General features: G+C 43.1%; 1 protein-coding gene across 1 annotated transcript in view; it reads right to left on the reverse strand.

Moving 5' to 3' along the window:
- SRSF4 (serine and arginine rich splicing factor 4) overlaps positions 1-10,795 on the reverse strand; it is a 26,649-nt gene extending 15,854 nt beyond the window's left edge. Inside the window, exon 1 of the mRNA XM_026516870.4 lies at positions 10,433-10,795. Coding sequence (XP_026372655.1) covers positions 10,433-10,539 — 107 coding nt within the window. The 5' untranslated portion in view covers positions 10,540-10,795. The remainder of the gene's footprint in view (positions 1-10,432) is intronic.
- Positions 10,796-11,322: the final 527 nt, after the last annotated feature.

The raw sequence follows: 11,322 nt of genomic DNA on the forward strand, positions 1-11,322 counted from the left end.
GCTCTCTGATTAGAGCTAGTGTGGATTCCTGGTCTGTAAGCGCTGGCCACAGCTCAGTCTGCACTTGATCTTTCCCCACCTTCAAAGAAGAAAACCTACCTCATGATTTCTCTCTCCTGGAGCCCCTGACCACTCATCTCCTCCCAGCACTCGGAATCACCCCTGACGACTCCTCTCTGCTGCCCGTTCGGCCTGGCCCTAGTTCTCGCATTTGCCGGGCGCCCAAGGCCGTCTTCTTCCTGTCTGATCCGCTTACTTAATTCCAGAATATGGCTATTCTTACTAGTCACCTTGTCTCTGGGTGTAGCAGGGAAAACCAGCTCCTAGATCATTCTTTTGCTCAGAGGTCTGTACTCCTATATATCTTTGTTTCGATCATTCTCCAAACCTGAGTGCCTTGATTACACAAGGTGAAGCAAAATAATCTTCTTCCATAGACTTGAGAATTCTCTCTCTCTTACGAAGTCCCACACACCTGCCTGACTAATCATCTGAGCACCTCCTTTAGCGTTGGCACTTCTATTCCATTTTGTTTTACATGACAATGTTTCTACGGCCTTTCAAGGCCTTGCTCTTTTTTCTTTGTGCTGACCCTCTCATTTGATTATGTGCTCTTTGTTAACAAAGACTAATATTTAGTGTAGTGCCTGGCACATAATAAACAATTCATCTGTAATATTCCATTCATTCCTCATATTGTATGTGAAGAATATACTATTATTATGATTATTCCCATTTCACAAATGAGAAGACTGAGGCTTGGAGAGGCTAAGCTACTGTTCACTGTCAAGGAGCTCATAAGTGGTGTGGCTGGATCTGAACCCAGATCCATCCGACTCCAGACTCAAGCTCTAAACTACCTGGTTACACGCTGCCTTTGTAAAGGCAGATGCTTCTTCTCTCCCACGGTCCTGAGTACAACCCTTTTCATTTAACAAATGCTGCTGCTTGACTTGATAATCTAACTTCAGGTAAGTCAGGCTGTATTCAAGTTTTTGGTAAGTGGGGGTAAAATCTCCAGAGAGAAAAAGAAATTGATCCTGGGGCAAGGTGAGGCACCTCTAAGCTTGGGGTATGTGACAACCAGGTTACTTTCACTCTTGTCTTTTGGTTCCCATTAGCCAGTGTCAGCCATCTGGTCCTTCCGAAAACATGTGTGGGTTCAGAACATAACAGACTAGAAGAATAGAGGAAAAATAAGATTATTCTGTGCAATCCCCATTCTGGAGGTCCCGCAACAACCCCTGGAATCTGCCTTTGGTTTTAAGGCTCAGCAAAAATTAGACCAGCATAGAGATGACAGAGAGTCGGGCCTAGAGGTGGTAGACGTGAATGGATATTGACAAAATTATGTATTTAAGAATGCACTTAATTAGTTTTGTAAGGAATGGTGACTGGGACCAAAAAATATAAGCATGAATGGTATGGAAAAAAAATGGACCAGAAATCAAAGAATGCTGTAAGGTTTACGACTTCCAACTACACCAGGATTATAGCAGCGACCAGGAAAGTACTTTGCAGATGACAGGCATCTAAGATCTGATTTAATTTTGTTTAATTCCAAACTACTATTAACATGACTACTCCAGCCCACCAGAATTCCTTCCTTCTTCAAATTCCTTTGTAATAATTTTCACAACTCTGAGGTTTAGTGTTAGCTCACAGACGAAGACAGTAAGACTCAGAGCAGGGAAGGAACTTGCTGAGGCTACCCAACACCTGGAGTCATTCCTAGCCCGAAGTCAGCACTCACTATCACGTGCTACTGCCTCCCACACAGTAGCGGAAGATGCGGTCCAAAGAGCAGACACAGTTTGAGAAATGCAAGCTCTAGAAGCACAGAAAATCAGTTTTATCAAATTATGTGCTGTGGAAGAGAAATGCCCACATGAATATTAGCATCTCATGACAAATACTAAATGGTAAGAAATACCATCTCTGCAGCTGATAGGTACTGACACCAATAAGTTGTGAACACTTATTCTCTAAGTTATTCGTGGAACCAAACCTATCAAAATTACCAAATTTTATAGGTCATCAAAATTTTAGCACCAGTCTAGGAAAACAGAAAATGGTAACATCATTAAGGGAATGCCAGCCCGTCTCTAAAGGAATGCTCACATATCGGGGTGAAGAAAATATAACAGAAGCAATCAGTACCTAAAGCAGTAAAACAAAATTCCTCCAGAATAGTAGGAGGTAGGAATCTGTATCAAGTTCAAATTTAGCCTTACTTTGTAACCATTCTGTGGGCCTATCTGCCAATTCCTTTCAACTATCCAAAACCACTTCAAAATGAACGTAAGGTTGCTAAGCAATTGCACTTTCATTAGGCTACCACCGTATTTCCACCCCATGAAACGGGACTACTCCCAGAAAGCAACATATTCCTGCATAGTTTGTGGATCACCATTACAACCATAACCCCCGTCACAACCAAATGTATTTCACCCATATTTTAAACTCAACGTGGCTGCTTTCTTCAAAGGGGGTAAGGGGCGAACAATCACACCTCTGTACTTTTCCATTTTCCGACACTTATCAACACTGAGAGTAAATGAAGAGATCCCACAAGAAAAGGGGTCAGCTATTCCCTAATGACAACTACAGTTCATGAAGACAATCAAAGATTTAAAAAAATATGTGTATTAAAAAAAACCCTCAAGAGATGAACGTCATATTACCAACTTAGGGGAAAAAAAAAAAAACCTCTTGGGATATTAGATAGGAATCCGGTATCTGTAACTCATACCTTAGCGAACTAAAAGTTTACACTCAGCAGACAGCACTACTTGATTCCACACAAAAGCCACAAACAAAACCAGTTCGTACTTACCTCTAAAATGGCACTATGAGTGGGTAACAGGTGTTAAAGCCTCTTAGAAGTTACACCTCTGGGACCATCTTGGCTGTTCCCAAATCCCTCATAACCACTCCACAGTCCCTGGGTTGCAGTCAGTTTCTTTTCCTTTTTGGTTAAAGACGCCACTTCCTATGCTATTTCTTAGGGGATGCCCTTCCCTTGAAATCAGTCATTTAATTCATTTAGTATTTTAACATTTTCAAATTCTTTTACCATTAATGGATCAACAGTTTCTTTTCATTCACATGAAATGACTTTTCTCAAGTTCAGTGCTTCTGGTGTGTGGTTCCTGACTCCCGTGCCCGAGCCTTCTGCTCACCTCTTCCATTCCTGAAGGCCGGATTCAGACCTCCCTCCTTTCCTCCTTTGGTCTCCCCACCTTCTCTAGGCCTTGGAGGTCTCTGTTTACGAATGCCCCCCATTCTGGCATCCAGGCCTACAGGTGTGGCTGGGGGACTTGACAGAAGGATTACAAGCGTCATTTGGGTGCTTCTTCAGGCATCATCTGCAGTTCCGGGACAACCAGACCTTGATCTCAACACGCAGGACAGTCATGTAGGGCATTTCCTCAAAATACGGGCATGCAAATCCAGAGCACAGCCTGAGCCTTCGCCTTCAGGTTACTCCAAGACCAGACAGCCCTGGCAATAATGCGACAGAGATCACTTCACTGCATCTGCTCGCACAAATCCTACCCCAGTCAGCCAGGACAAAGCTGACACCATCTTACAGATCTTCAAAGAATAGCCTGAAAGTTTCACTAGAGTTTCTGTCTAGGGCCAGCATCACAAAAACTACCACCTGTCTCACTGCTGGCAGTAACTTTTTAGCTTGTTGAAGACTGTAGAGAGACTAAAGACTGAACAGGCCGTGGAACCTAACTACCTTCTCATCCTTGGAGGCAAGTGCCAGAACAATAGGATGGAACCATCTGGAAGGAAAGCACGAGAGGCTTTGACTGCCACTGCTCCTGCTGTATTTGGTACGGGAATAAGAAAGCGCTCCAGCTTCCAGAGTTGTCAATAACTCATTCTATAACCTTGTGCCAGGCACTTAATTGCCCCAATGCCTCAGTTTCCCGATCAGTACAAACTAGAGACAACAACACTTGTTAGTAAAGCACTTTGGTGTATGCAGTTGAAAAATAAATCACACAAGTGCATGCTGTTAATGTTTTTTTTTAAATTTTGAAATTTCAGCGTTAGCTTACAAATTTACAAATTTATAAAGACCCCCCCCCCCCAACAGTATTGTCTCACATACTAGGAGCATCTTTCCTAGAGAAGTTCAAAGTACAATTTTCTGTTTAAGTTACTTGGAAGCATCCAGAAATACTGGGAACCCAAATCATATTTGATCTAGCCTACATCCTATGCTCACCTTTTAAAAGGGACAAATACTTCACATGGCCCTTTCTATTCATATGCTCCCTCAATAAGGAAGGGAGAAGCAAGACATTAAACTGAGGAACAGGGGTTTAAAATGACTTGGCCGAATATTTACAGCCAATGTTTATTCTTATCACAAACTGACTGGGGAACCAGAACCACAGAGTGGAAGACTCAAGCCAGGGAATTTATGCTAGCAACATTTGGTCAAAACTGCAGTACGGTATTGTCTCTTGGCACTGATTTTTCAAAATGACAGAAACTTAAAAATTTTGGATGTAGGCTGACTTCAACAAGAGTGCAGTACAAAAACCAACTTGGTCACATCTGTAATCGTTATGCTACTAAATTCATAGCCCTGTGTCTCATTATTTCTTACTCATTTAAGAAAAAGTTCTTGGTGAAGACACTTAAGACCACTTGCACCTGTGAAATTAGCCAAGATTTGAAACAACACGTATGCCCGATGCTGGTGAGGCTGCCGTGACAGGCGCCATACACTGCTGGTACAAGAGGAACTGGTACACAGCTTTTCTGAAAGTCATTTGGCATGACATGCATCGAGAGCCTTGACAACGTTCTTTCCTGCTGTGACACGTGAATTTTACTTCATAGGATCTGTCTTAAGGAATGATAAAAATACGAAATTTTATGCATGTGATACTCCTCACAGCATCATTTTAACAACCAGAATTTAGAGATGACCTAAGAATGGTTGGGTAAATCATGATTCAGGCATACAATGAATTTTCTGCAGGCATTAAAATGATGTTTGTAAGATTTTTATGTAACAGAAAAAATACATGAGATAAATTAGGTAGAAAAAGTGGGACGTAAAATTGCACATAAGACCTTATGTTAGGGGTGTCTGGGTGGCTCAGTCGGTTAAGCGTCTGCCTTCAGCTCAGGTCATGATTGCAGGGTTCTGAGATCCAGCAGGCACAGGGCTCCTGGCCCAGTGGGGAGTCTGCTTCTCCCTCTCCCTTTGTCCCTCCCCCTGCTCGAGCGCTGGCTCTCTCTCTTAATAAATAAAATCTTTTAAAAAAGACCTTATGTTAAGAGAATTTTGTATTTATTTTCTAAACAAGTGTTCTTTTTAAAAAAAGTTCTTGAATCTGTTATGCTTGGTAGGCTAAATGGATGAGCCTTAAAGGTGGCAAGATAATTTCCTCATATACAATTTTAAACATTCTCATTAAAAATCGTAATATTAAAAAATTGTAATGAAGGCTAATTGAGGGTTCAGAAAAATAGGAACTCTTAAACACACCAGGTAAAAATATAAATACTCTTTGTCTAGAGAGTAATGGAAACCAATAGGCAGCAAAAGCCTTAAAGGTGTATATATGCTTTGACTCCAAAAATCCACTCAGGAATCTACCCCAAGATTTATATAAAGGATATTTACCACAGTGCTGTAAAAGCATAAATTAGCAAAAAACCAAAGACAACCTAAATGTCTTGCAACATGGTTTTAATTATGTACAATAAGTAACACTGATACGTGGGAATACTATGAATCCATTAAGAATGAAGTTGTCAGAGAACGCTTAATGACAAAGGATCAGGCTATTCGGTAGAAACAAACAGGACATATAATATGACCCAAGTCTGTGGAAAAGATGGGGAGGCATAAGAAAAGCATGGGTGTATGAAAAAAAAGTCTCAAAATGCAGACAGTGTTATCTTTGGATGATTATTTTTTGTCCTCTAAATTTAAAAAAAATTTACAACATGTATGTAAAAATTTTACAATCAGAAATAAAGACATGCTATTTTGAAACACTACAGGAATTAAAAATGGGTCTTTAATTTTAACTATGTATAAACATAGTTGTCCTTTAAACGAAACTGTTTTAATCTTTTCTTATATAATCATAAAATTACTCCAGAACCAAATGCCTTACTTGACAGAAAGATTCAAAGCCTTGGACCCCAAAGATTCAAATGTGTCATTATTTTTGAGGGCAGAACTGCCTGTGGACAAAAAGGTGGTGGGGTCTTTTTAAAGGGAGAGTGTTTGCCTTTTCTTTGTCATTCCTGGCGCTCATTAGCTGTACTATTATCATAAAAATTATATAGCATTTATCACTATTTGGTGGTAGGTGAAGATAATTTCCCACAGTTCAATTAACCAGAAACCAAAAACCTGGAACATTAAACTAATTGTATTTCCGTTATTGGCCCTTTAAAACAAAAAGACAAGAAACTAAACAAAACAAGCTCCCATCAAGGACTCAGAGAAAATCCCTGTGTGGGGTCTGGGGTTGGCACGGATTCATCTCAGTAACTAAAATCTAACAATGCTCTACAGTGATCAGGGACAAAACCAGTAATTTTGACTCACTGAAAGTCTTAACATATTAAAAAAAATTAAGGTACGTTCTACTTGAAGGGATTTTCAAGGAGGGTGAAAACAAAACCTTCCTGCTAATACTTAAGAAGTTGTGCAAATCCAATTAGACAAGAACACCCCTGAAAATTCCAGATATTCACAATTTCACTGTAATATGAAGCACAGGTGTGAAATATATAGCCAAGTTTCTCTGGAGAGTTTTAATTCATGTCTTTAGCCAACTTAAAAATAAAACCAACAAAACAAAGAAACCTCAATGATTTGGAGGTTTACCTGTCCAGGTCCTAGGCAAGTAAAATAATCTCAGGGTGTGATAAAATAAATTTATTAAACTAAGATATGGAAAAACTGAGATATAAAGATCTATGACCGTAACCACAAGATTCTGTGGCAAGAGAAACTACTGTATTAAAAACCTTCTACATTTCACATGATTTATTAATAAAAAAGAAAGCCCACAGAATTCACAAGTAATCAAAGGCAACAAAAGTTACCAGAGCTGGAAGGCTATATAGACAGTTACTGCTAAGGCTGTTGTTTCCTTGACTCCTGGTCCCACAGTGGCTCTTGCTGGAGTCAGTGTGGCAGGTTTGAACGTAGGAGATTCTAGGGGACCTGGAGCGGTCTATAGGGTCCTGGGAGATCTACATCATGTTGTGGTCCCAAATGAACCACCTTTATAGGAATTCTCTAAAATAAAGGCAATCTAGATTAGGGTCCCCTGGAATAATAAAATGGCAGGCAATGAACTACTGCATACACACTTTTTGAAATCCCAAGACGATCCATAAAATCCTCTCCTGGACATTAAATCTCCTTTGGAGAGCTCATCTGCTTCCTCATTCGGTCAACCTCCAGTTATACCAGTACTTTATGCCTATTTAATTAATTCCGAACATATCTACTGTCTACTGATATATCTCACTTCTACATACAAGTGTGAACGCTTCAGCAATTCATCAAAATCCTCTCCATCCAAAATCTGCTTTAGTGTTTTGATTACTAATAATTACAAGCCAGGTATGTTAAAAAATGCTCCTGAAGGAGACCTACTATCCTCAGTCAGTGTCCAGAACCGTAAGCTTACATGTTGCTAAATTACACCACCTTTTCCTTTTGTACCTCCTCCTTGCGTTCAGACTCCTCTGCACTTTTGCAATCTAGTCCCGTCAATTCTTGCTTGGAATCCATCTATACCATTGGTCCTTTGCTCAGCAGTCACTTTCCTCTGCAGGCATTCCTGAATGCTGCCACGTGTGCCGGTATAATTGTCTCACCTGCCTTTGAATCCCTGCAATGACTTCCCATTCCTCATTTCAACCTTCAGTTTCAATCACAGGTTTCACACATATCATGGTTTAGCAGCAGATCTGCTAAGAGAATAGTTCCCCCAAAGACACCCAGGTATTTTAGGGTTCAGCAAGGATCTGTCCTTTCTTGCCATTTCCCAGATTGCTCAATTATTCCCTACAGAGACTTTCAATTCCTATCTATGATTTTGGATGGTCAGTGTAAAATCTTATAGTTGATGTTTCTGGTTCATGTCGTTTAATTTCTAAATCCCTTATGAGACTCAATCCAAGCTTGATTGCTCATTATTTCTCAAAAGTGTTCCTTATTGGACCACCTCCTCATCACCGGTTATGACACACATTATTCCCAGACACCTTTATTTCAAGCCCCACTCAATTCATTCTTCAAAGCCCATTTCAAACAAATCTCTTCAAACAAACCATTCCAAGTTTTACTTGAGTTTAAAGCGAGAGCAAGCATTTCTTAACTCAAAGTGTACACACTGTAACTGTCAACATTTAATTTACTCAAGAGCAGAACTGTTTTTCTTTCTTTCCAAACCATTTAGCACAGTAGCAGGCATCTTGTTGGTGGGTTATCAACGTATTTATTCCATTAACCACTTTACCATTAACATCAACATCATTTCCTGCTATCACTTGAGTAACTTTAGAAAATAGACAGCACCAAATACGCTTCATGTTATCAAACACTGAAGCTGTCTCCTAATGATCACAGTCAAAACCATCTGATTACAGCTACCATTTACAGCTATGAGCCAAATGCTTTACAATGATCTCTAATGCTCCTTTTCCTTGTAGATGAGAAAACAGTCACAGAAGTAACCTGCCCACAGAGAGTAAGTGGTAAAGTTAGGATCTGACCCAAGCCTATCTGGCTTCAAAAACCACGCTTTCCCCACAAAATTTACTCTGTCAACTTAGTTGGCCTCTGAAGAAAACTGGGAGTTTTCACTTCATCTTTCACAACTGTATCACAGCAACAATAATAAAAACCCACTTTATCTAGTAAATTCCTCAAGAACCTAAAGCTCTATTGTACCAAATGAGTAATTTCCTAACCCTTTTACTCTAAATCAGTATTCATAGTAAACACTTAAAAAAAAAAAGATTTTATCCTTTTAGCTAATCTCTGCAACCAACATGGGACTCGAACTTATAACCTGGATATCAAGAGTTGCATGCTCCACCGACTGAGCCAGCCAGGCGCCCCATAATAAACACTTTTATGGAGGACACTTTCCTTAGTAAGAAGGTGATTCTTCCTAACAATCACTTTGAAATGACTTTTAAACCCAATCAACAATGTGAGTAAATGGAAGCTGCCAATTTGTCTCAAATATGCAACTTATACTTATTTTTCATAACTTCTCAAGTGTTAGTTGCTGGTATTACAAAGGAGAGTAACCTGTAGCCATATCAAACCTGTTGCAAATGTCTTTCATTTTATTTTTCAAATAAGCCAAGAGTTCCTCCAACACTCAAGGTTTAGTACCCTAAAATGTTCCCCCTACTCCTTTTAATTTTTATATCTATCTCTTTGAAGTCCTACCTAACATTTCCTGGTTCTCATAGTTTTCCCCATTGAGTACCTTCTCCAAGCCGGACTCATCTCTTTGCCCTGAAACGTGTAGCCCCTGCTAGCCCTGCTCTGCCAACGTAGATCAGGAATACAAGTAACAGACCAAACCCGGGGAGGCAGTAAGTTAGCAATTTCGAGCTGTGAATCTCCGTCTCATTAACTAGTTGCCGCAGATACTAGCCAGGGTGGCCACGATTCACTAACAAATTCTACAACGACAAAGCAATTTTTTGGCAAGTTGTAGAACGGAAACCACAGCATGGAAACTCTATACGGAGGTGGAAAGATAACGAATCAAGACTTTAAATTACCCTTGCAGAGGGAACGGTCAAGGCTTTCAGCGCGGCAAGACGATACTTTCGAAACTGTCACTAGACTACTCACTCAAACCCGAGTCTCCCGCCCAAAAAAGTGTGACACATGCAAGTCAAAAAAGGCCTCCCTCCGGAGCTCCTGGATTCGGTAAAGATGCGTGGTGACTGTCTGATCCATTAGACTGGGCAAGAGGTGAAAAGGGAGCAGGAAATCCTGTTTATTTCCAGCAGCCCTAAGAGCGGGAAAGGTCGGTCTCTAACCGGAGACGAACCAGGCCCCACTGCCGGGGCCGGGAAGGAAAAACCCAGGCCTCTCCCCGGCGCCCTGGAGCCCTACCCTCCCGCCCGTAGCCCCAATCCCACTCGGGTTGTCTTTCTCCCCGTCCCACTCAGATCCTCACCATCGTTCCCATTATCCCTCCACCACCCCCACCCGCGCAGGCGCAGTGGGAACCAGGGCCTACCCGCGCCCCCGAGGCGCCGCGACTATGGCGGAGCCGGAGCAGGCCGGTAGCAGTTCCGCGCCGGGTAGGCGTCCCTCTCCCGTCCCCACGACCTCCCCACCACCGCTGGGGCCCTGTCCCCACCCGGCCGACTCCTCTTCTGCCCTCCTCACCCGTTCTTCAGATCCACCTCCAGGATCTTCCCGTAGCCCTTAAAGAAGCGCTCCACATCGCGCTCCCGGGCCTGGTAGCTCAGGCGGCCGATGTACACCCGCGGCATCCCGGCAACAGCGGCGGCGGCTTGGCCCGGCCCCAGCCCCCCTTAGGCGGCGGCCGGCGAAGCGAGAGCGCGGCGACGGCGGCGGCGGCAACGGGCGAGCGGCGGGACGGACGCAGCCGAACCCCAGCGACGTACGCGAGCACGCAGCACGCGAGCGCGCGCCTCCCGCCTTCCCCGCCCTCCCCGCAGGCGGAGGGTAACGGGAGGGAGCGCGCGTTCGCTTCCCGCCCGGCCGGAGTGGGGGCGGGGCTTGCTCAGGGGCGCGCCGGCGTGGGGCGGGGCCAGGTGATCGACAGGCGGTGCTTGCGGCGCGGGGGCAGTCTTCCCCCTCCCGCTCTTTACGTCCTCTCGCGAGTTCGCTGTGGCCGGGCCTGCGCCGCTTTCGCAGCCCGTTGGCTTCGCTCCTCCCCCCGGAAGTGCCTGCAACTGTCCCCGCCCAGCGAGCGTTCCTGCTTTTGTCCTTTGAACCGGGAGTGGTTTCGACTTCTGAGCAGCTTTGGAGTTAAGTCTGGATTCTAACCGTCTTTGTATCCGTGACCTTGGGCCCGTTACGCGCCACGTCTCTAAGCCCCGTTTGTCTTCTCTGTATGAGGGGGATAGAAATTGCAACCTTCCAGAGTTGGCTGGAGAATTATATATAATAGATACGTCAAGCACTTAGTACTGTTCCCCGCACATCGCAAGTGCCCAGTAAATAACCGGTAATATTTTAAAAAATAGGACAAGTGGCTGCAATAGAAGCAGTGAGGGAAGTAGGGAAGTCTGGAGTTTGGGAACTAGATT

This window comes from Ursus arctos, unplaced genomic scaffold (genome assembly GCF_023065955.2).
Source record: "Ursus arctos isolate Adak ecotype North America unplaced genomic scaffold, UrsArc2.0 scaffold_32, whole genome shotgun sequence".
Classification (NCBI taxonomy): Eukaryota; Metazoa; Chordata; class Mammalia; order Carnivora; family Ursidae; genus Ursus; species Ursus arctos.